The sequence below is a fragment of the Erithacus rubecula genome (genome assembly GCF_903797595.1).
Source record: "Erithacus rubecula genome assembly, contig: SUPER_Z_unloc_4, whole genome shotgun sequence".
In the NCBI taxonomy this organism is placed as follows: domain Eukaryota; kingdom Metazoa; phylum Chordata; class Aves; order Passeriformes; family Muscicapidae; genus Erithacus; species Erithacus rubecula.
The window spans coordinates 3,666,156-3,692,452 of NW_027635670.1; the positions used below are offsets into that span (position 1 = coordinate 3,666,156).

At 36.3% G+C, this 26,297-nt stretch overlaps 1 protein-coding gene across 2 annotated transcripts in view; it reads left to right on the forward strand.

The window, feature by feature from the left end:
- The window catches only part of HSD17B4 (hydroxysteroid 17-beta dehydrogenase 4), a 57,923-nt gene that overhangs the window by 26,656 nt on the left and 4,970 nt on the right, over positions 1-26,297 (forward strand). For both annotated transcript variants that reach the window (XM_079331521.1, XM_079331522.1), the window contains exons 15-22: positions 592-663; positions 2,164-2,267; positions 4,852-4,917; positions 9,886-9,955; positions 13,858-13,964; positions 14,283-14,369; positions 16,460-16,549; positions 19,054-19,192. In XM_079331521.1, the coding sequence (XP_079187647.1) occupies positions 592-663; positions 2,164-2,267; positions 4,852-4,917; positions 9,886-9,955; positions 13,858-13,964; positions 14,283-14,369; positions 16,460-16,549; positions 19,054-19,192 (735 nt within the window). The remainder of the gene's footprint in view (positions 1-591; positions 664-2,163; positions 2,268-4,851; positions 4,918-9,885; positions 9,956-13,857; positions 13,965-14,282; positions 14,370-16,459; positions 16,550-19,053; positions 19,193-26,297) is intronic.

Here is a 26,297-nt window from a genome sequence, read left to right on the forward strand (position 1 = left end):
CTGATTAGTAATGGATTGCCATTCTTCATAAAGGTTTTTGGTTTTGCATTCTGTAGGCTGATTTTAAACAGGTGGTGTCTCTAAAGCAGTAGAGCAAACTTCAGGGATCCTGTGCCCAGGTTCTGAGCTTCTCTTTCTCTAGGACTGTGGTTTCCTCAGCCTTCCTGGAATATTGGGACAATCCCTAAATGATCGGAGCTCTCTTTGAAGATAGCAATGCATTTGAGTCTAAAAAGTGATGCGTTTAGCTTTGAATACATGAACTGTAGCAAAATTCTATTTAAAAAAATCCCCGGAAATTATAAAAATACCCCAAGCAAAGCAACTCAGATCTTCAAACCAGGATTTGCAAAGATTCCAAGACACTGTTATAGTCAGGATGATTGTAATTAATATGACTATTGCAATGCTGCTGCTGCATTGTATCCTAATGATAATAATAATAATGGCAATAAGTACAGCAGCATACTATAATGATAGTAGTAGGTAAGGAAGTTAGTAAGTAAGATAGTAAAGAAGTGTAAAGAGCTATCTGTGAGCTTCATTCCTGAAGCAAAACCTTACAATGTGCACGTTCTTCTTTTCTTACAGGAGAATTAACTTCAGTTGCAACTGTTGCTGATATTCTGGACAAAGGATCGGGAGCAGTCTTGCTAATAGATGGTAAAATAGTTTGTGGCTTTTGATGGAGGTGCAATTATATTTATTAGGCTTCATTTTTTAACTAGCTGTACCAATAAGTGCCAGCCCTTCCATGGAGAAGACTTTTAGCTTATTAAATCTCAGTGAGATGTGGCTGTGTAATTGCTCTTGGTCAGTTAACCTATTGAAATGGAAACACTTTCTTTCTGTGTAGGTAGAACAATGCACCATGGAAACTGATCAAAGTGTAATTGTTCTTGGTAGTTAGCATACTGAAATAAGAGCACTTTATTCCTGTATAGTTAGAATAATGCAGTGTGCAAACTGATCAAAGTTGTTAAAAGTAATAATACGTTTTCCTGCTTGAAGGCAGTGAGTTTATATTCAGCCACCCCACAGCAAGGTGTCTGCATCTGCATGTTTGCATGGGTCTTGTGGGTGGTTTGTGCAGAGGTTAATTGTATAACTATATTGTGTAGACTCATCTGCAAAGCACTGATCTTTAACAGCATGTCCTGCATTCCTTTTTTATGTCTACTGTATTTTATTCCAAACAAAGCCCATTTTCTTCCTGTTGTATCCAAGTTAGAGAATGAGAAAGTCTACAGTAATTAATAACCTGTAGTTTTCAAAATCTTACTCTCATTAGATGTGGTTATGCCAAGGTCCTTTAGGAAACTGGATAGTAAGACTAGGTTTATAGCTGTGAATCTCTAAACAATGTTAGCCTTTTATTCCTTCAGTGGTCAGATAAAATTGTAAAATGTATTTATTGACCATTCATCATAGCTGTGTTTTGCTTTCATACTAGGCTAATATGAAGCCTGTGTATTCCTGTAACATGCACAAGTTCTTTTTGTGAGCAGAGTATCAGTGGTTTGTAAATATCTTCTAGAACTGTAAATGAACATTATTAACAAAACAGTGCTGTGAATCCCAGGCTAAGGTGTAAAGGAGTGAAATAGGTATGAACCAAAATAGGAAGCTGAATCTCAGTTCAATGTAAGAAATCTAGCTTGTTCAGTAGAAAAAACAGGTGACCTTAAACTCTGAACTCTTCTCACATAAGGTGCTAATGCCACTTTTTGTGAGTTCATAATCTACTTTATGCACTGGGTATTCTCAATAGCTTTTAATAGATTGTCTTTTATTGTACAGTTCTCTATTTAAATAAGTTGGTAATACAATCTTAGATGCTGAAAATAAATCTAATTTCAGTTCTGTGTTGTCAGATATTTTGAGTGTCTTGAATGTCGTCACCATTTTCATAGCTCATTTTTTAAATTTAATGCTTTAATATAGATAAAATTCATTCTATTATTTGCAAGAGCTCATTAGTCTTCTGTACTAGGGAAATGACTTGCAACAGGACAGTGTGACAGTGTGACCACTGTCCCCTGAGTTGTTAACATGAGCTTTGTCAAGTTTCCAGCTGAACTTGTCTCTTGTAACAGCACATGATGGTTGTATGAAAAAGGAGATTGAAGACAATATATGACCTTCCTCTTCTCTGTCTTTCAGTGAACACCTATTGTGGAAAGGACTTAGTGTGTTACAATCAGTTCTCTTTGTTTTTTATTGGAGCTGGAAGATTTGGTGGAAAACGAACATCAGAAAAGGCCAAGGTAAATGCCCACATACTCATATTTAAAAAAACACCAAACACATAATGACTTCTGTCAACACTGCAAGAAAAACATTTTCCATATGAGCTAGGAAGTATAAACTAGCATTTAAGCAGTGTGGCTGTGCAAACTCAGGTGGACTTTAAATGCTTCTGTTCACTGCTGAGCCTGAGTGCAAAGGTACTGTTCAGGTCTTGGGAAACCAATGGTTTTGTTTTGAGAGTTAAGGAGAAAAGTGGGTTGATAAGCATTACACAGATGAGATATTCCTACACTGAAATATTTGAAATGGTAGAATATCCTAATGGAAAGCAGTATTGGGGTGGAGCTTGCAATTTCTTGAGAAGATTTCTAGCTGTAGCTCTTTCTAAATCTGTGTTTGCGTGGAAGAGACTTGCTAAGCATAAAGAGGAAAAGAGAAGTAATGTTATAGTTTGGAGCTGAACTTTTCTGTTTTCAGAGCAAGTAGCAAACATTGTCACATGAACACAGAGTGTGTATGTGGAAATGCTTGAAGTAGCTACTTGAGTACCTGACACTGTCCCCTTTCCTGGCTGTGTTTGAGGCAGTGTCAGCTGTGACTGCACGTTACTGTGAACTGGAGCCCTGAGGCACTACAGCAGTAATAAACAGTTGAACAGAGGCTCTGTTAAGCTCCATGTTTTTGAATATTTATAATGAAATACCTGGGTTTTGAGTATCTGAAATACTGTAGGTGATGTTCTTTGGGATTTTTGCATGTAAACTTGCAAGTTTTTTTTTACTTGAATTTCTATCAATTATATGGAAGTTTTACCATATATAAACTTTACAAATCAGGTGCTGCAATGCCTGCTGCTTCAGAGACCCTCTGAGTAGTATAAAAAATTCACAGGAAATTGTTCCAGACAGTTTATTGAGGTCTTTGAAGGAAACCTTAATTCTTCTGTAATCAGATTTTATAAGGAGTGCACATGAAAAATACTGTGGTTCAAGGCTAACCTACAGTTGTGACATCAGTGAGGCCAGTTTAGTGCTTTGGCTAGTTTAGGCAACTGCAATTTCTAAACTCTAGTTAGTGAAGTGTGAGAATGTTATATACATGGTTTTACACTTTAAAATGTGAAGAATACCTGTTTCAGACAGCTCCTTCCCATAAAAAAAACTCCCCAAATGTAGTCTCATTAAGACAACACAATAATAACAGCAATTTCAACAGAGGCATTGGCATGCAAGAGGCCAGTTTCCTATGGTGAATTTTCCTGCTTTTTCCTTGCAGACCTTCCCAATTAAAGAGTTTCAACTATCCCTATGCAAAAAGAAATCCCAAGCTGAACACACATATGTTGTAGTGTGTCTTTTTGTCACTTAACACTTTTGTTGTATTTGAAAATGGTATTGGAAGTCGAGGAACAGATTTCCAAGTTGAGGTCTCTGGTGAGCAACATATTGTGTAAGCAACATGACTCATGTCATGTGTCTCTTCTTTAGCTGTGGGTGTCTAGACTGTGGGTAGGGGTGTTTCATTGATTATTCACATGTTGGCTAGTTTTAATGGCTCAGTAGATCTTTAAACCAGCTGGAAATGGATTGGCAAGTTGTGCTTGTTTTGGAAGGATGTTTAGGTAAGGTTCTTGTTATCCAGCTGATTGTGTAGGCACACTGTGGTTCTCTGAAGTGACAAGAGCAGTGCTGCTGTCAAGTCTTCCACCCAGAAGTGTTCTTGCTCTGTGTTAGTAAACAGGGAAGAGCCTTTGCTTTTGTTAGACATGAAACTACACAGCTCTTGGTTTCTTATTATTTTCCTTTTCTTTGGTAATGATCTTGCATAAATTAAGATAAATAAAATTGCTACAGGTGAGAATCAATTTGCTTCCTTTCATTTTAGAGCTTATGCCACTTTCTTTCTGGGCTTTTTTGTGTTTTGAAAACACAAGGAGTAGAGGAAAAAAATATTTCTGCTGCTTTAATAGCTTGAGTTGGTTATGATTTACTTTATGTTTGTCATGATCTTGGATGTTCTCTGTCAACCTTTTGGTAAGATTTACGTCTTCAAAACTGAACTGTGAAGCTGTAGAGCAGTTTTTTTGCAGTAATATAGGGCTTAGTATGCAGCATGTAATTGCAAAAAAAAGGTAAAAGTAAAATTTGTAAAACAAAAAGGTGCTGGAACTATGTAAAGGTGAAAAGTAATGAAACATAATCCACAGGTGATGTAGTAAATAATTTTGTTCTCCATTGTCCCTTTAAAAGTATTATTTTTGTTTCTGTGTTCCAAAACATTTTAATATTCTGTGAGACAATTATTTTTTCTGTGTGAATAATTCTTGCTTGGCTTTTTTTGGATAATTTGGAAGAAATGTTATTCAACTCATTAGGCAAATCATGTAATTGTAGGCAGGATCTGATGCCTCAGAATCACTGTCTTTAGAAAGCTAACCTTGATAGGAGACCTTTTCTAGACTAAATATCTTTATTTGTCCATAAATGTAGGAAGGATAGGAGGAAGCTTACCAAATGGTAAATATTGTGTTTTTTAGCACATAACTGACATATAAAAGATCTTTGCTTTGAAATATTAATAATATTATTACTTTTGCTTTAGCCAACAGCAGTTCCACCCAAGAGACCCCCTGATGCTGTAATTTCTGATGTTACATCAGCTGATCAGGTAAAGCCTTGTATTCTTTAGGTGTTTTGTTTGGAGAAAGGAATATTAAATGATGTTATCTAATAATTGAAGTTTTCTGATATACCTCAGGTATTTATACTTGTTTATTTATGTTTATGTATGTGTGTGTATATATGTGTGTATATGTATAAAGCTAAAATTTCTTCTAGCTTATGACAGTGTGTTCAGTGTACTGTATAAAGCATTCTTTTCTTAAGGCTGATGAAATTTTATAGTTGCTTATTACAAGTATTTTGTAGAACAAGAAGATGAATGTTTGTATTGAATGTTGTTGTAGAACAGATGAAGCACTATTTAGTGAGGAGGATACTAGAATGGAGGGCTAAATAATTGTTTCTGCCCATCACTGTGTGTTCAGCAGAAGAGAGGGTACAGTCACCTACAGTTCCTGGAAAACGTTTTGTGCTATGTGACTGTTGACATAACAAAGTAATCCTTTTGCCTGGTGGCATCAAAGACTGCTAGCAGGAGTTACAATATATGCTTATCCCTTTCAGATTTGTACCCATTTCTGAGAAGTTCTTTAAATTCCAGCCAGTGCTTAAGAATGAATTGCAGTACCATGATGTAAGCTACTTAAGCTACTTAAAAGTTGCTGAGAAAAATTTAGAAGTACCTGATCTTCTAAAAGCCTTTAAAGCTTAAAATTGCATCTTACTGAAGAAGGACATTTCTGTATTAATTTCTGTATTAATGAATTCTTCTGTGAAAAACTAGATAACAATTTTTCCATCTTGCCCTGTAGAGATGTGCATGTGTGGTGGTATTTTTCTAGCTTGTTCTCTCTCTGTAACCTGAACTTCACTTTACTAGACACACTGCCATAAATCTTTTGAATAAAATAGACCTTCTGACAGAAGATCAAGATGTCTAGAGGGTGTTTGACTATTAGCCATTAGGAAGGAATGAATCATTCAATTTCAACCCTATAGGGAATGTTTAATGCAGTTACAGAGCTTTTGTCCTGACAGTTTTCAAGCTGAGGGCTTACATTAATCCATCAAACTGATTTTGTTGATTGGTTACTAGTGCAATGAAAAATAGCACACGGGGAATGACCTGTATCTCTGGAGAATTTAGTCTGCATACAGCTTTCACACTCTTCCTAAATGTGTTGTTTTTTTGGGAGCTCATTTTCTGATGACACACAAGGTAAGCTGCAGTGCTTATTTAAAGTGGATAATATCTTAACTTATACAAGTCACTTTTGCAGATGGAAACAAATAAGTTGTCTTTAATTTGTTGTGGACTTTCTGTGGTTTGTTTGTTTACTCATGGAAAACCAAAGTGTTCTGATATTCTACAAGTTTCCTTCCAAAAAACTCTATCTTCAAATATCAGAAATAATATTCAGAATACAAGTGTAGTGATGATTAAACAGCTTAACAGTAGTGCACAGAATGAAAATTATCACCAAGTCATTTTAGTTTTACTGTTCTTTGTTTTCTTTCACCTTTTTCTGAAAGCTACCTGTTTCCTTTGTGATATGGCAAAACTAGAGCTGTAGTATGTGGAGTTTGCATGACTTCCAAGTTTTTGTTAGTGGCAGCTCATCTCAGTAGAACATCTAGTAATTTTACAAAATATATGCCAGTAGGAAAATTCTCTTTGCTTGCAACAGTATCATATATTTCTCTAAAACATTCTCCCACACCTGACTCTATGTGCTTTTTACTTATATCAATAGGGAGAAATAGACATGACAAAAAAAAAAAAAAAAGAACATTTAGACAGGTTTTGAAAAACATGGTGTCTAACCTGTAATGCTTTTGAACCAGCTGTGTACATGCCATGAATCCTTTAAGACTCTGCAATGCAGTGTCATGTGAGCTATCACATGTAGGTTTCTGCCACAGCTGCTTTTCTAAGCAGTTTGGAGATGTCAAGGACATGGTACTTCTGCTCTGAGGCTTCCAGGGTCAGGCAGTTACGCTGTTTTTTGCTTTCAAGAAGTTTTAAATTCTTCTTCAGAGCTGATGAAGCTGAGCTGATAGTGGTCAGTTGAAGGAGCTGGTTTATATCCTGTCACTTTTAAGTTGCTTTAATTTGGAAAACTATGATAGTGTTTTAAGTGTTGCAGATATCTAAAATGACAAAAATTCCAAGTAAAGGTTGTGGGTTTTGTAGTCTTAATCTTCTTTGTGGGCAGAGTTTGATGATACAGTTTTCAGTGGTGCAGGTATGAATGGTGTGATTGTTTCTGTCTTCTTCATGAGCTCCTTCCACATGTGAGGAAAAAGCTGTAGTCATGAACTGACACAGTGTAGGAAGTCTGTTTTCTTGTGTTATTTGTTGCAAGAAGTTACATTCTGAGAAGGAATAGTGAGAGGAAAATATCTCATAGTTAGAGACTGGCTGGAACTGCAGTTTTTTGACAGTGGATTTTCTGTGGGCAGTTCCATTTTCATATTGACTGTAGTTTATATAATGAAGATTTACCAAAGATTTTGGTAAACGAAATTTGTTTGCAGACCTGATTTGGCTGCAGTGAATCTGAAAAAAACTACTGTAACTGTTTTAGTCACTTCTGCCTGTGTTTCTTCCAGCTGTGACCAGTATCACTGCAGTTATTGAAAATAGGAAAGACAAGTATCATTTCCCAAATTCATATGTCAGACTTTTAGCAAAATACCACATTTAATTCTCTGGACCTGTTGTTTTCTAACTGCTGCATTTATTTTGTTAGCAAAGCACAACATTTTTTGCTACAGTATTATTTACTACAGTAATTTTGGAAAGCATTTGGTATAAGTATTATCTCCCAAGTAGTGCTTATGATCACTCTAAATAAAAGGTTAGTTCTTATTACAGTTTTAGTAAACAACAGCTGCAGAGCTAGATTTGAGTTTTGGGCTTAACACAGAAATTTGTCTTTTTTTCTATTATCCATGAATTGAATTTTACTACTGCAACTAAATGTTATTAAACTAGAATTAAAATTTATTGCAACAGCTCCTTTGTGAAAACAGCTTCCTGACAGCTTTTGTAAAAATTCAGGTTAGTTGAAGAATGACAGTAAGACCCTAGAATTTTAATTTAGCTATGAAGTTACTTAATTATTTAATAATTTAATATCTGGCAGTTTTTTCTAGTTCTTGAGTAGCAATTTACTGTTAGATTTTAGATTCTTCTGAAAGAAAACTTGAGTAATGAAGAGGGATAACCTACTTCATAAAGTTTTGTTGAAGAATTATCTTTAGATTGTCAGATTTATGTTTAGTTCTTTGAAAGAAAAGTTTGGGTCTGTCCCTCACTAAATATCTCTTTCATAGTGTTAGAACTTTACATATTCAGCAAATTATTTGCCCTCTCTTTGGTCCTTTTCAGAATCTGAAGCACAGACCCAGCTGAATTTCAGTCTTACACTAGTATTAAATTTCAAGTCTTCACTAATTTCCTGAGAAATTATAGGATTAATTAGAAGATAAAATAGTTATAATAAATACACCTTTTTGGCAGAAGTAAAACTAAAGTTACAAATTTCAGATCCACTCTTGTATTTTTTTTCCTGAAAGGAAAAGTGTTTCAAAGCCAGTAAATGAAGATGTAAACAGCCATTGAGAAGTATTAGCTTACTGTTTCCCTTTCTATGATTTCCACAGTTATGCTGTGGTGCAGTTTAGGATTTTCTTCTTGCAGTTTTTGATGTCTGATTTCAGCTCTCTCAGGAAGCAATGACAAGGTCTTTTCATTCCATCTTAACTGAGGCTCAAAACACTGCATTGCTCATAGCAAGAAGATTGCTGTGAGAGATAAGAGAAGTTACCCAAATATTCACTAATTTAAACAGAAAAGAATGGATTATGGTTTAAAATGATAACAAGAGTTCAGAACCTCTCTAGTTACACTGTCTGCTTCAGACTTGATGGAAAACCAGTGTTAGACATATATTGGAAAATTCTTCCTTTCAGGAGTCTTTTTATTCTGCCTTTCCTTAGAGAAATCTGCTATCTTCTTTCCTCCAAATGGAATTTAGTACAATTTACTCTCATGGAAATAAATGCATACTATTTTCTATTACTCTGGGTTCTAAATGCTGGGAAAAAAAATTTTACTGACAATGGGTTCCAAAGGCCGATTGTATGCTTGACTAAAATACCATTTGTTTTTGGTTTAAAAGCTTTTTTCAATTAAATCCATGTTCAATTTGTATATGTCATCATAATTAAGCTGCTCAATTCTTGGAATCTTCATTAGTTAATGTGATATACTGATTTTCATTGTACTTCTGGGTAATTTTTACTAGAGAGTACTCCACTATCATTTGTCACTGGATTTCACTGTAATCTCTTGACCAGAGAAAAAGGTTTTATTTCAGAAATATGCCCAGGTTGGCTTTTGATATTTCTCATAATTTGGACTGCTGGCTGCTCTGCTTGTACAACAAATACAAGATTTGATAGTGAAAATGCTAAAGCTAAAGGAAAGAAACCTGAAGTACAGTAGCCATATTAGTCATAGTTTCTCAGGTTTGTTCACATTCACAGTATATAAAACACACTAAATCTGCATTTCTCTACCTTTTTTAGTAACAAAAGAGAGCATTTAACATGAAGCAAAAGTCTTCTAGTAATCTTGGAGTGTTAGTTTGGGGTTTTGATTGTTTTTGATACTGGGATCAGCTACCTACAAATCTGCTATGAAAACTGTATCCTAATTTTAAAGGAAAAAAAGTTAAGGCTATTTCTGATACCTGTAAGATGAATGTGTTGTTGGAAAAACATGGTACTGTGTGTGCATGTTATTACAAAAGTCATGTAGATACACTTCTGTTTTACACTGTGGATAAATTTGTCAAAGAAAAAAATAATAATTAGTTTGCATTTTCCCTGCCTTATTGTAGCCTGTATTATGTAGGGACTAGTAAAATAGATTGTGATGTTTCTTAGCCTGCCATGAATTTCTGGGTGACTCCTGCTTGCTGTGATTCCTTCTCTGTTTCTACAGGCTGCCTTGTATCGGCTGAGTGGGGATTGGAATCCTTTACATATGGATCCAAGTTTTGCTGCTCTTGGAGGTGAGCTGATGGGGATGCCATTGTGTTAATACTGGATGAAGAATAATGTAAATGTATTTTTAATCTCCTTTTTCACTCTGTACATCTTTAACAACCTGGAAAAAGCAGTGCTTGTTTTATAGCTGTTCTTAGAGTCACCAATTAAATATATTCAAATTCTGCATGACATTTCAGTTTGAAGCATTACTTCTTGTAGCTAGAAATGGGGAATTGTGTTTGGGCTTTATTTACAATGGAAACATAGTTTCTAACCTATTTTCCTTTAGATCTTGTTTGTTGCCACTATCCTGTTTTTACAATATGTGTTTCATGAGCAAAAATAATTGCCTATCAAAGCTTCTGAAGGAATCCCATAAATTCCCTGATACACAGTTCTTTCCATCTAAATAATTTCACGATTGTGTGGGTCTCAGTGAAACTTCTTGTTCTTCAGTGTAGTCTTCTCAGTCCCAATAAATCCAGGAGGGCAGGAGAGAGGGAGCTTGTTAGCACTTCTTTCTTATAAAATTGCATAACTACATCTCTTGCAAGCACATTAGCTTGTTAGTTTACATAATTCTGCATGCCAAGGCACCAGATCAGAGGCTGCACTAACTAATTCTTGAAGAGATGTAATAAATGAAAAAGGATATTTTTTTAAATCGTGTTGTAAAATCATTTTTTGGACTTGCTTTCAGGCCGTGCGAGTAGTTCAGTTTGATTACTCCAGGCAGATAGTAATTTGATTTACTTAAGAAATTTTTCTGAATATGTATGGTATCATCATAAACATTATGTGAAACTACTAATCTGTAACAATTAGTCTGCAGTTTTCTGATGAATTTCTCTTTATTATGCAAGTATCACTGTATGGTGTTCTTATCAAGATAAATAGAGCAGAGCTATGCTGCCTTGTTCAGATCACACTTAACATACTTTCACAAATTCTCTCCTTTTGTAAATGCATGCTAATTGGTTTGTTAACTGAGTTTTGTATAATTATATGTAAATTTGTGTTCATAAGTAGTGACTGTCAAATAGTACAGTCCAATAAGAGATTTCCCCAGTTTGTTAAAGCATTCTGTTTGTTGATGATGTTGGTTTGTTAATGATGGTGCTGGAGATGAAAAATACATGTTTATAATTGAAAACTCAGTGGTTGGAATAATAATGATTATAATAGTTCAAAAACCTTACAAAAGAAGAGAAGTAGAAATCTTCTACCTGCTCACACAAAGAGCACTGGCACTTAGGGAAAATCAAATTAATACTGTAGATGAGATGTCCCTTTGTCTCAATATAAAACTGTTGCACTGGATTTGGAATTCTGACAGTACCCTACCTATACTAAATGCAAGTACTATCAAAGAAGAAATGGCTGTAGAGATATTCCATAAATTTTTTTCTGGGTGTGCAAATGTTTGTTTTTTTTCCTTCTGAACTATTCACACTGCGTCTGACCAGTGTGCATGGGAAGCAAGCATTCAGCATAATGCATTCAGGTCATTTCAGGATTATTGTTAAGACTTCCCGTGGGTAATGTTTCAGAAGACATATACTGCATGAAGACACCTTATGCCTTTATTCCTGTGTCTTGTATATGCAGATAATAGAAGGGGAAAGCAACTTTGGTTTTCTTTCAGTCTAGATACAAAGTAACTTGATTAGCTCACCGGATTTTTCTCTGACTATGCATTAGTTCATAGAGAAAATACGGGGAAAATAGATTTGGGTAAATTGGGCTGTTTCTGAGTATTGAATAGAGTGGATGGTTTCTGGTTCTTTCATGGTGAATTGAACTGAGTTTTAAGGAGCTGGATGTCGCTGTAACATTCTGAATGAGAGATACTGAAAACATGCTGTTACAATAGTGCAGTAATCTGACTACATGGTAACTTTATGCTTTAAGAACAGTGCCCATTATATACAAAATAGAGCGCTGCTAAAAGTGTGTACTCAAATATTTTATGGGAAAGAAATGACGGAGTAATCAGGCTGAAATACTTAGAGTGAGAAAACAGACTCATATCCCTTCAAGCCTGTCTTTCTGTCATGTCTTCTAACCTAATGTGTCAAAATTTCTCTTTCTCACCTGTAATTCTGCTAGCCTTGTCTTTCCTTTGTCCTCATCAGTCCCATCTTTCCTAGCATTGAATCTTCCATGGTCCAACTTCAGCTTGTAGCTAATTACCACACAGCCACTTGCTCATTCCTTACCTCTCCTGTCTCCTCCACACCCCCACTCCCAGTGGATGGAGAGAAGAGTTTGAGAGGAGAAAAGGTAGAATTTGTGGGTTGATATGAGAGCAAAGTAAACAAAGTAAAATATTATACTAATAGTACTAACGCTGCTGCTACTACTACAAGTAATAATGAAAAGGACAGAGAAAAACTGAGGAGTAAAACCCAAGGGAAACAAGTACACAACACATTTGCTTATCACCTGCTGACCCATGCCCAACTCCTCCCCAGCCATGATCAGTGGCTCCTGGCCAGCTTCCCCCAGTTTATATCTTGGGCATGAGGCTCTTCTATACAGAAGGTCCTTTTCACCAGTTCAGGTCAGCAGTTCAGTGATGCTCCCTCACAGTTTCTTGTGTAGCTGCTTGGTGGCAGATCATAGGTCACTGAAGAGTGTTTGGCATATGTTAAACACTTCTTAGCAACAGCTGAAACATCAGTGTATTATCAGCATTACTGTCACACTAAATTCAGCACTCTACAAGCTACTAGAAAAAATTCATTATAGCTGAGCTAAAACTAGGATGGAGTTCTTATGGCTTTTTTATCTCTGTCTTGATGGTGGTCTCTTTTCTTTCCTTCTACATCTTTCATTTCTCTGCTGGCTGGACTTTCTCCTATCTTCTCCTCTTTTTTTGTTTTTCATTTTGCTTTTGGTTTTTCTCCCAGCTGTTGTCCCTTGTGAGAACATTTTGTACTGTGTAGATGCTATGAGAAGTTGTTTAGAGCTTAAGAGAAACAGTCTTTGGCAGACAAGAGTAGCATATGAGTTCTGGGCACAGCAACTAGTTTCAGTGCCAAAGCTGGACAGATCTGTGTGGATTCCATGGGCCATTGCAAGTGTGATCAGTTACTGTTTACCTGCCTTGTCAGGTCAGAACAACCTGTTAAAGGAATCAGAATATACAGGCAGCATTACTTAACTGTTGCACTTTAGCAAATCTGAGGCCAGTTGTCAAAGGTTTATTTTTTCAGCTTTTGACAGTACTGGAAAAAGATGCATTGCTAATATAAAGCTTATCCTCTGCCAAGGTTGAGCTCCTGCTTCAAAGCATAGTAATGTGAAGAAATTTTACAAAAATGTCAATATAAGAAAAACACAGCAAATTTTCTTTGGTTTTTTTTTGTTTTTGTTTTTTTTTTTTTTTTTTTTTGTTTTGTTTTTTGTTTTTTTGTTTTTGTTTTTTTTTTTTTTTTCTAAATAAAGGTAAATTAATACTAATGCAGGCAGTGTATTAGAAGACTTTGGCCAACCATGAATAGGAATTCAAAACAGGAAGTATCAAATAGTCTTAGTATTGCCACTTTTTAATGATTGTAATACCTCTTACTCTTAAAGTACATGCTTCTATCTTAACTGCATGTCTGGTGTCCTTATGCATGTGTACTAAAACAGATAATCTCCTTATTTTTCATTTTTTCACCTCTACAGACAGGGACTAATTCTACTTCTGAGTCTCACAGAACAGAGGCAGTGCAAGTGCAAGTGTCGCTTGTTTGCTCTACTTTGCCCAAGAGTAGAGATAGTAATGAATAGTAGCAGACACTTTTTCATTGAGATAAATGAGGTTGAAATGCAAAAGGATTAAGAACACTAATGGGGAAAAATACTCTGGATAAATTATAGATATTAACAGAAGTTAATTAAAATTAAAATGCTAACATGTTACCTCTTCAAATAGGATTTGAGAAGCCTATTCTTCATGGACTATGCACCTTTGGATTTGCTGCTAGGAATGTTTTGAAGCAGTTTGCAAATAATGATGTGAACAGATTCAAGGCAATCAAGGTCTGTGTGTTCATTCTTTGCAGTAAATTTTCTTGAGTTTTCTGGTTTTAGTACCAAAAGAAATCTTCAGTGTGGGGAACATCTTTCACAATGTCTTAACTGCCAGAAATGCTGTTACTTACAGCTGCATGCATTTTAATATCTCTGTCTTGTATGTTTACTTAAATATTTAGGCTTTCTACCTTGATAGCTGACTTCATTTCCCTCTTTTTATCAATTTAGTAGATTCAATGTGTTTAAGCTTTGCATTTACATATGTCAGACAAATCTTGTCACAACCCAACTTTTTTTTCTTTTCTTTTTCTTTTTTGCTCTTAGGTTCGCTTTGCAAACCCCGTTTATCCGGGGCAAACTTTGCAAACAGAAATGTGGAAGGAAGGAAATAGAATCCATTTTCAGACCAAGGTCAGAACAATCTCTTCATTGTGGTCATCAAAGAAAGATGTATTGGTTAAAAAACTGGGGATATGAGGGAGAGCAAGAAAGATGACTCATTCAGCAGCACACCATTAAACATTTTGTTGCATTTTTTGTGTTTGTCCACTGGACAAGATTAAAAAAACAGTCATCCTCAGGTCATCATAGTGTGTACTTGTTTTCTGGAGTTACTCACAGCTTTGTCTATCAATCTTTTTTTGCATTTATTTATCTTAATTGGCTCTTGAAAGTTTATGCATGTAAGTGTGATGCAGATTTAGATAAGATTGAGTTAAACTTAGGCTGCAGCTACACGGAACAACTTCCGAAAAATGGAAATTTCATAGCAGTTAACATAATAACTACAATAGCACAGAGTTTACACTTCTATGAAATCTGGGTTTGCATTATTCTATTTTCATTGGTCTTGATATTAGCATTTTATGTGGCTATCCTGTAATTCTCATCTAGGGGTAAAACTCCAGGTAAAGAGCAAAAAGTGAATGTTCATCACTTCTGTAAAATCATATGATTTCCCCTTTCTTAACCTATTATTTGATACTGGTATTTGTCAATACTTGCTTTGGCTTATGCAGCATGAGTTACATTGCTTTGCTGGCCAAAGTTTTGCAGCCTCATCTCCATCAAAATGTAGGCACCTTGTGATGAGGGCAGCAGGTGTAGTTGCAGCTGCAGTGAGGATTGGGCAGGCAGAATCAAACAAGGAGAGTCATCATAGGAGCAGAGGATTGCTGTATTCATCAGGAATTGCTGCATTCAATCAGGAGTTTGTAGAGACTACTGTGTGCAAACTCTTAATGCCTAATTTCTAGTAGTGAGGTAGTTTGGTGCCTCAAGTGATCTTTGGAGATTACTGTAGCTGCATTTGAAGGGTGATGTCACCCAGTCCTGACAGAATTGCTAGAATTCATATGTTTACTTTTGATGGTTTCCATATTAATTAATTTAGTTCATAATAATGCTTCCAAGCCCTTCCAAATTTGTCAGTAGGGTGAGTTGTTCCATTGTGGTTAAAGACAAAACTTGTAACTATGCATGGTTTAGTAACTGCTCATATGTAGAGTTTTGGTGAATTTTGCTAATATTTTTTTCTTCCACAACTTTGGAATAATTGATTTTGGATAGAAATTACAATATTTAATAGGATTATAGTAAACCATCTTAAAGAGTTATGAGTTGTGCAGAATTTTGTTACTTATTGCATGATGAATTTGTGTTAACTAAAGCCATCTTCGTGCTGAAATAAACTCTGGTTAAATCAAACTCCAAGTCGACATAAAACTTTGAGAGGGTGGTTTGAATCCATTTTCACCATTGTCTGAAGTGCAGGGCAGCAGGTGACAAGCTGTTAGGCATGATTTGATAATAGTTTATGTAGAGCAATAAACTAGGCTGTGACACTTGATATTTCTTCAGCTTGGCCATTTATCATACACCTCTCTTCTGTTAGCTGCCATAGGTCAATATGGTTTGTACATCCCTCAAAGAGACAATGCCAAACTGAAACCCATTCTCTTTTCAGAGTCAACTACTTCAAAAAAATTAAACCAGGAAGGAATTCAGATATTTTCCATCGTTCTTTTTGTAATCTTTCTTGTTTGCAATGTTTAAAAAGCTGTTTCTAGTGCAAGTTGCAGTATAAGGCATGTGGAGAGAGCAAAATTGTCTAAATGGATTTTTGACAACTGAATATCTACCTCAAAGAAAAACATTTTAGAACAATGTCTTTCTAAGAACTGTTTATGTAGAAATATTGACAACAAATTGTAACACTGGAGGTAAATAAGGTTTTTCAACTGTTTTGTGAAGAGAGCATCAGCAATATCTTTTGTTGCAGTTTCTCTAGAGGAAAAGAATTATTTTGCTTGAATAACTGTTTGGAAAACATTATAACAACGTGCCTCAGGACTACAGCACATTTATTAAATTTTTTTATTCACTCTCTAACTTTTATATTTTCTCTTTTCATTTTTCATCTTTTTATCTCTGATTTTGAAATATCTTCTGTGACTTTCTGCAAATAAATCACCTCTTTAATGTATTTCCCCCCAATACAGATCAAGGAGACTGGGGAACTTGCCATTGCAGGGGGCTATGTGGATATGGTACCAGCCTTGGCAAAGCCTTCTGCTCCAGAGCCTCTAATGGTAGGTGGAAGCAATGGAAGCCTTAGCTTGCAGAGAAGCACATTTGGGCTTTATTTTGGTGAAAAACACAGGAAAAATACTTAGGTTTCTTACCAATTTGCAGTGTTCAGAGGAGTTATGAGTTCAGAGATGTTAACATGCACATTGTTTAAGATACAAGTGTTACTAGATCTGTTTGAGAGGAAAATTCCAGTTGTTTTGAGATACACAGGTTGACTGATGTTTGATGTGCTTGATGCTAATTGAACTCTCAGGATAAGCATTGTGCTGTATGTTACAAAATAAAGAAGGGCATGTACCAGTGAGGGCCTCATACTTTGAGAACTTGCATAGCTCAAAATAGAAATTATTTCATGTAACTTGGATGTGTATCTGTAGAGCAATGATTTTCTTATTATTTTGTATATGTTGAAGATCAAACTTGTGTAGGATGTGAAAGTGTGTGAACTTTCTCAATTTTCAGAAACATGGGGAGAGTGGCAGGAAGGCATTAGTGTAAGTGAAAATGAGATAATGTACTCACAGAAAACAAGTTTTGTCATTGAATCATTTTGAGATAAGACTCTGAGAGCTGTACATGTGGTTAGGTCTAGCACACAATATGCTCTTTTTGCTGTGTTTATTTTAAAAAATCCCTTGCATGCATGCCTTAAGCCTTGGATACCATATTTGCCACAAAACACAGAATTGTGCATGCAGTAGTGAGGATGATCTGGGCTCCTAATGTCATCTAAAAGTTGCTTAAGGCAATGCATAATGTGTTGCCTTAATAAACTGTTATCTTTTTTCCCTATTGATTCCTGTTTGCAAACAATGAAACTTTAATACTTGGAAGTTTATGAAATACTGAGACAGTGACATTCATATAAGGCTGTGATCACAGAACTGGGAGTGATGGGTGATACTTGGGCTGTATCCAAAGCAGCATGGGCACAGGGCAGGGAGGGGATTCTGTACCTCTGCTCTGCTCTGGAGCACTGCATGCAGCTCTGGGATCCCAGCACAGGCATTGACACCTGTTGGAGCAAGTCCAGAGGAAGGACATCAGAAAAATTAGGGAATGAAGCACCCCTCCTCTGAGAAAAGACTAAGAAAATTGGGTTTCTTCAGCCTGGAAAAGAGAAAACTTCAGGGTGACCTGGCTGTGGCCTTTTATTACCTTAAGGAGACAAAGAGGAGCTTTTACAAGAGCATTGGTGACAGGTTAAGTGGGAATGGATTCAAGCTAGAAGGGGATAGGTTTAGATTAGATCTTAAAAAATTCTTTACTATGAGGCTTGTGAGGCACTGAAACAGATTTCCCAGACAAACCAGCTGCCTCATCTCTGGAAGTGTTGAAGGCCAGGCTCTTGCATGGGGCTTGGAGCACCTTGGTCTAGTGAAAAGTGTCCCTGTCCCCCAATAGGGAGGTTAGAACTAGATTATCTTTAGAGTTCATTCCAATTCAGGCCATTTTACGATTTAGCCAGGAACCTGTTTATTTTTGCTGCTTGCATTTAATCTTCTAAAACATTCTGAATTGTTGAAAGAAGTTCAAACATTAGAACATTTCTGAACTGTTCAGATTTTCTTTTTCTTTTTCTTTTTTTTTTTAACTTGGGCAGAACACGTTTTTCTTTAAGGTTACTCTGAGAAATTAAGGTGCTTTGGCAGAAATTTGCTGACAGGGTCAGACACCCACCAGGGGAAACCAGCCTGAGTGAAGATTGGCAAATTTAAATGCCATTGGGAGCCCTTTTATATGATGGAAAATGTTAGGCTTAACCAAAGAGCTGACAAAATAGCAGCCTGAGTGAGGAGTCTTGTGTTATGCTGTATGTACAGCATAGAGAGACCTGCTTTGCTCCAGCTCCAGTTAGTGAAAAATGTCACTGAAGTGGCTTTCTAAAGTGTAGCCTTTTACCCAGTACAAATATTTGTTAAAAGAAAGACAGTGAAAGGCCTGCAAAATAATGCATTTGGAAAAGTTGGAAATGTAAATGTAGCTAATGCCACTCTTCAAGTTTGTCTGCACTGGAGTTTTGACTATATTCATAGTGCAGTACGTTTTCAACATCTTTCATGTCAAGTTAAAGTAATGCACTGGTTAAAACTTTTTTTGTTGTTGTTGTTCTGAAAACTAACATAACATTCACTGTGATAAAAGTGACAGTGGTATCCTCCAAAGGAAAAAAGGGTAATTTGGAAACTCTGGGAGTACTAAGTAACAAACCTATCTTATAATGGTAAATTACAAAAAGTATAAAAGCACAATTTGAAATAATTTTAAATGAAAATTTGAAATTAAGCATTTTCTGCTTGAATGTACCTTTAGTGCTGATGTTTGCTAGAGGTGATTATTTTGTGCTAGAAGAAATCTCAATTGCATTTAATAATTTTGCTATGGATAGTTGAACCATTGTGTGCTAGAAAGTAAAATACATATTCATATGAATACATATTCAGTACTTTTTAATGAAGTTTCAATTTTAAATTCTTCATACCTTTTTTTTTTTCTTTAAAAGACTGAAGGGCTGCAGAGTAACCTTGTGTTTCAAGAAATTGGTCGTCGTGTAAAAGAAATGGGAAATGAATTGGTAAAGAAAGTAAACGCCATATTCCAGTGGGACATCACTAAGGATGGAAAAACAGCTGTGCAGTGGAGTAAGTTTTAGCATTTGTATAATACCCTGATGCATTTTTGCTATGAAATGGGATTAATTGTAATCATTCTAATTAAACTTGATAGCTTGAAACAAAGAATAATGTAGTAGATGAATATGCAGTGAGACTGCAGGTCTTAATGCATTCTGGGTGCATAAATGACAGAGGTCAGATAAAGTTTGCAGTTCCTGTCCTTTCTAGGAACATATTTCTTGCCTATTTAGAAGTAGGCATAGGCTGCATCATCCTTTAGAACTTCAGTGCATTTCTGTTTGCATGTTCCAGATTAGATTGCCACTGAATTTAGGAGAGCATGCTAAATTAGCCCAGTAGGAGTGTTACAGTAATTAGTCTGCTGATGATGTACATGCTAACTGATCTAAAACAAATAAGTAATTATTTCTACTGCATTGTTCTTGTCACTTCAGTGGAAATGTAGCCCAATTTGTTTCCATTTACAGTTTCTGAGATCAAGGTTTAATGGAAGCATAATCATGATTTTGGGTTTAAGCATGAAACGGGTTGATGATGAGAAACTAAAGCCTGTAATAGCAAAGTATCACAGCAGAACTTTTCCCTGATTAAATGAATAATGTAATTATGTGAAGTGGTCTGATGGGTGCAAAACTACTTCCTCTAAAATCTTTTCTTCTTTAATTCTCCTTTGCTCTCTTTTCAAAAATACATATCTTTATAAACAATCCCAAATCTAATTTTATTAATTGGATAGATTTTTTTATCTTTGGAAATTTTTTTTTTTAGTTGATATGTCTGCTGCTCTTTTCCAAAGGGAAAAAGCTTTGTGAGGTTGTAATTTCCAGGCCTTTTTGTGCAGAAATTAGTCTTTGGGTCAAGTCTGTTGCTTAGACTTCTTCTTTTTGATTGATCTCAGTAGTTGGATGTAGTCAAAAGAGTTTTGGGACAATGCAGGTGAAGGGGCTGCCCTTTGACAGGCTGAGAGGGGAGACTTACAGTAAATCAGATCTACATTATGTTTTTGTCTGTACACTGAGACTTTCTTTAAACTATTGTTGAGCAATTTAGAAGTTTATAATTTCACTTAATCTTTTCCTGATGTTAACTAGCAGAGATGCTGAGTAGCAGGATTGCTGCTAAGCTTCAGGAAAAATATTACACACAGATTGATCAGGATAGTTGTATTCTATTTACCTTGTTTTAGAGCATTTCCATTTGGATAGAAGTTAATCAATATTCTGTATATACCTGTGTAGATTATGCACACTGATTGCCTATACATCAAAATGAGACAAGGGAAATACTGAATAATCCAACTCAGATGTTCTGTCTAAAAATTCATCACTGCTCTTAGTCATTTCTACTGTCTGAATTTTTCAATTTTTGTGTGAAAGTAATTTAAATTATGGACATGGTTAGAACTTGGAGAGAAGATTTACAAAGCTTTACTTGTGTCCTTGCTTTCATATTTAGATAATAATTAAAAGTGCATTGGTTAAGCTCCTGAATGCTTAAAGTGGAAACTTGTGTTTGTTGGGCAAGCACTCTGTACTCCACATCAGTCTTGTCTATTGTTTCATGTGGAACTAAATTTGATATAAGTGATATATATGTTTATAATAACAACTAGAAAACTGTTTTAGGTTGATTGATCATTGACTTTAACTTTGGAACTGCTTGATTGATTACCTTAATTCAATGTGATGTATGTCCAGAGAATAGAGGAGGAACTCAATGGAGGAGAAATCTGCTGACAGGTGTTTAGGAAGCTCTGAAACTGCAAATTGCTGATTGCAGAACAAGCACACTTGCTTGTTCACACTTAGGTGTGAGCAGTGCCCTTACCTGTCTCATGAGAACATATTTTATTAGAGGGAAAACAGATGAATGTTTTTGCTATTGTGTTCAGATCAAGAGTGCTCCTGCTTAAATAAATCAATAGTCAGCCATTTGTCCTCTCCTGCTTCTCCTACTGAAGCAATAGAAGGAAGTTACTGCTTTCTTCTTGTTCTTATGTCTCTACCTAGAAGGGATTAAATAGACAGAGACTTTGTTTGTCCTGTTCCCTCTGCTTCTGTTGCAGTAAAAATTTTCTCCACTACTGCATGAATATGGAAAAAAACTTTATGCTCCCTATGGGATGGAGGCTGGAGGAGCTATTAAGAGCTGAAGTGAAACATTTCCAGAATCTTGGAAAAGTTACTGTGAATATTTTTACAGTGTGGTCAGTTACTTAAAGTTAGGATTTACTGGTCCTTGTGATGTAGTAAATATGTAAGACTTAATGTAAATATCTTGATGAACCAGCTAGGTGTCTGTAGAAAATGTTGTTTACTTTTGCTTTTGGGAGCATTGGTATGCTAGTACTTCCTTTTTGCATCACTTTTTTGGAAAAAAATTTCTGTATCATCCCTTTTCTGTATTTGTTTATGTTTTCAGAATATTTTTGTGTGCTTTTAGATTTCAAGTACTTCTTAGATGAAGAAAACTTGGTTAGTACTAAAATAGTTAAACTGCTACAAATCATCTAAGTGTTAAACTTTCATATTGTTAATATGAAAATAGTTATGAAAACTCACTAGCAGAATTTATGAGTGATGACAACTGTAGTGTCAACCTTCAGTGTTTGTCCTCATATGGACCAAGAGCATACTATTGTTGGTGTCTATTTAACTCCAATGGCACATTTTTAATGGAAAGGTACATATATGTATTTGTATATGCATGATTAAATTTTTACTTGGGGAATATTTTAAAGTACTTTCCAGCCATTAAAAAGCAAATACCCAGACAAACACAAAGCAAATGATCCAGAGGCAAATACTTGAGATTTATAGGCAGTCACCAACTTAATTCTTTTTGCATGTTTGCATATGTTACATTATTATTCAATATTCTGGCCCATGATCTTGTCCTGTCTTATCTACCAGATGCTGATATTTTCATTTTCCATGATAAGTGCAGAAGAAGATGGTAGTTTTTGAATTTACATTCAAGGGAAGGCAGCTTTCTTGCAGTCTGGATCTTCTCAATAGTCCAAAAGATTTCTGACTTTGTGATCTTTGCAAGATCTCTGTGTGGTCATCAACAGGACGTTTTTAATGCAGATGGGCATTGACAGTCAGTTCAGAATATGTAGCATTGACAATGCAATTTGCTTACTTGAATGCTTAACTTTTTCAGTTGTTGATGTAATACAAGATTCTGTACACAATTAAAAATTTTATCCTTTGGCAAATCAGTTTTTTACTTTAAAAACTGAAGATGACAGTACAATGTTACCTTTGCTTGAATTTATTTCTGTGTCACTATTCAGGCTGGTTTTCAAAGCTGCATCAGATTTTAATGTTTCTCAACTCAGTCAGTAGAATTGCACTTCTTTACCATACATTTAAATTTGGTGTGGTGGTGGTTGTTAGTTGATCTTCTGTGTACAAGAATTTTAAATGAATTTTTATAAATGTTGTGCTGCTAGACGAGATCAATTCTGAACTTTCCTTCTACCTTTTCTAAGTAAAATTGCCATATTGGAGGGTCAATCCCATGATGTTCATAGCTTCAAGAACACAAAAAGGAAAATACTACATTAAAATTAATTCACAATTTGATTCATGTAGCTAAATATTGTATACTATTTCAGTGTGTGATCAAAATTCTTGACAAGTTACGACTGAAACAACTGGCATATGAGGAAGAATATTATTTTGGCTGAGTTTTTTGTTTTGTTTTAAGCTGTGACTTGATGTTAATTAATTCATGATCTATCATTTTTTTAGGCCTGTCTTTGTATGGGCCTCCCAGGCCTTTAAAAACAGTTTCTGGTTGTTTTGGGCTACCTGGTAGGCCTCTTTCTCCTATTTAATTTATTTGATATATTTGCTCTGTCTTGTGTTTTAATTTTTTGTCTTGTCACTTTTACACAGCTTTGTGCTGTTGTGATAAGTGCAGCAGCTGACAGAGCTGGAAACAATCTGGGCCCTGCAGCCCATTGCTGCCTTAGTCAATGATTGCAGCTCCAGCATCTTCTGCTGATGTTGTTCAGCCTCTTCCCTTGTGGGAAGGAAGCAGATGAGAGAAGGCAGCAGCAGCCACAGCTCGAGTGCTGGGCCCAGTTCTGGGCCCCTCAGTTCAGGACAGACATTGTGATGCTGGAGTGTGTTCAGAGAAGGGCAGTGGAGAGGGGAAGGCTCTGGAGCACCAGTCTAATGAGGAGCTGGGGAGCTGGGGGTGTTTACCCTGGGGAAAAGGAGGCTCAGTGGGAACCTCATTACTCTCCACAACTGCCTGCAAAGAGGGTGTAGCCAAGGGTTAGGGTGAGGGTTAGTCTCTTCTCCCAGGTCAGGAATCACAGGAGCAGCAAAAATGGACCTCAGCCATGGGATGCTCATGTTGGACATCAGGAAGAATTTCTTCATGGAAAGGATGGGCTGCCCAGGGAGGTGCTGGGGTCACTATCCCTGAGGTGTTCAAGAAGTTCAAGCTCAAGAGTGTGGCACTCATGCCATGGTCTAATTGTCAAAGTATTGAACAGTTAAAACTTGGACCCAGTGATCTCAGAGATCTTTTCCAACCTTAATGATTCTCTCATTCTGTGAAATTTCTTCTCATGTGTGCAATCAATCTAGTATTTTTCAGACTTTAAGGAATTCAGAAGTTCTTTTTTTTACCTATACTTTTTCATTTATTTGTAGTTCTAACTGCAACTGTTACCTCCTGATCTCTACTTTCTGCAGTAAACTAGGACTTTCAGAAGTTCAAGTGAAGTGAAATTTGTCAATTGAATTTGGCTTTTGTTATTACAGAGACTTCTTTATGGAGGCACTAGTATTGTAACACTAGTCTGTTTAACCAGCAGTGTCCTTTCCTTTTATGTAGTTCTCTGTGGATAGTGTGAAGCAATGAGGAGGTGTTGTGCAATTGACTCTGCACTGAGATGTGAAATTTTGGACAGCTCATCTGCTCTGTCAACACTGTTGAACTGTAACCCCTGACAACTGGCCTTAATTAGTGGTATTTTTGTATAAAAGCAAGCTGTTTGAATTCAAGAGGATGCTGAAAATCCTTTTAAAAGAGATAAAGCAGGTATCAAGACCTAAGAAATCAGTGTATTGGCACTGAAACTACCTTCACGTTTTAACAGAACCCTTAATGATAACCTACCCTGGCCTTTTCCACTTTACTTCACTACCTAAAGCATACTTTGCTCTCCCCTGCATAAATATTACTGTAAAACAATTGCCTTTTTCAGGCATTATAAAGTATTAATTTGTTTTTAGAGTTAAGGTTTAATTTCAACTTTCTGTAGGGAAAAGGTAATGCTGTTGAGATCTGCTGGCTGGTAGTTAATGGCACTCTAGAACAGTTCTCAGGAGTTTTCCCCTCTGCTGCTTTTCTTTATGTTTCTGACATTAGTGCTGAAGGCAGGAGAAATTTCTGTTCCTTTCCAGTTCTCAGAAGAATAAAACTTTGTTATGAGAGCTGGGAAGAAATTTATGTGTAGTTGGGAACATGAGAAATTAAGGTGAAATTGCTCAATAATTTATGATGCAATATGACTTCAGGCAATGAAGAGTGTGTGATACTTGTTTTCATTTGCTTAGAGGTTGAGTCTTTTATTGCTCTTGCTTACTCACTGTAAAGCAGAATAAAACCCAAACCAAACAACAAAAAAAAAGTCCAACTGTTAATATGCAAAAATTTGAAGGAAAACTAGCATTTAATTCACTTGGATTTCTTGATTCTACTTTTCTGCTGGATGTGTAATATAATATATTCTAGAAGGCATACAAGAGGACACTGTCTCTGGTCACAGGAAAGCAAGGATTTTTCTGCTCTGATGCTTAGAACCTGATTCAGTTTATTTCTTTCATTGCTAGTTTATTTGTCCATGATCTAGTACTCAAGTTTAATCTCAATTGTCTTTTCAGTGTTCTAGCCTGGGTGTTGGTCAGGAGGGAAGAAAGTGGATTGTGTATGTTTCTAATCCTTCTGTTTTTCTTCTCTTCAAAAAAACTGAATGAACAAGTTTTTGTGGTAGTTTTTCATTCTTTATAAGGCATGGAGTTACTTTCCTTCTCTAAATGCTAACATTTAGTGTATTTTGGATCACTCTTTCTCCAAAGTGGCACTGTTTTTTTTAAACTACTTGCATTAGAGAGGTCAGCTAAATGCTCTTTAAAAAGAATACAGAGGAAGTGGAAATAACGTTTTTGACATTTTTGGAAAAAGAATGTACCACTATAATGATTTTGTTTTTTGGTTTTTTTTTTTTTTTTTGAACTTAGAATTTCTAGTAGGTATTAATTTGAGGTGATCATCTTGAGTAAGGTTATGGAGCACATAATCTTGATTTTGATCCCTTAGTACAAGCCAAGGAGCAGCATCACAGCCAGCACAGGTTTAGGAAAGGCAGGTCCTGCCTGAACAACTTGGTCTCCTTTTATAACCAGGTGACTTACCTGGTGGATGTTCTGCCACAGCAAAGCCTTTGGCACTGTGTCCCACAGGATTCTGCTGGGAAAGCTGTCAGTCCACAGCTTGGACAGGCATAATCTTTGCTGGGTACAAAACTGGCTGGGTGGCCAGGCCAGGGAGTGTGGAGCCAGTCACAAGTGGTGCTGCCCAAGGCTCAGTGTTGGGGCCAGTCCTGTTTAATGTCTTTAATATCTTTGTTGTTGGTCTGGATGATTGTATTGAGTGTCCCCTCAGTCAGGTCACAGATGACACCAGTTTGGGTGGGAGTGTTGATCTGCTGGAAGGTAGGAAAACTCTGCAGAGAGATCTGGGCAGGTTGGATCAATGGGCCAAGACTAATTGGATGAGGTTCAGCACGGTCAAGAGCCAGGTCCTGCCCTTGGGTCACAGCAACCATAGGCAGTGCCACAGGCTGGACAGAGTGGCTGGAAAGTTGCAAGCTGCCCAGTGGAAAAGTATCTGAGGATTTGAGGTGACACTGGTTGAGCATGAGCCAGTGCATGTGGCCAAGAAGGCCTGTGGCATCCTGGCCTGTACCAGAAATAGTGTGGCTGGCAGGACCAGGGCTGTGATTGTCTCACTGTACTGGGCACTGGTGAGGGCACATCTCAACTGCTGTGTCCAGATTTGGGCCCCTCATAACAAGAAAGACTTA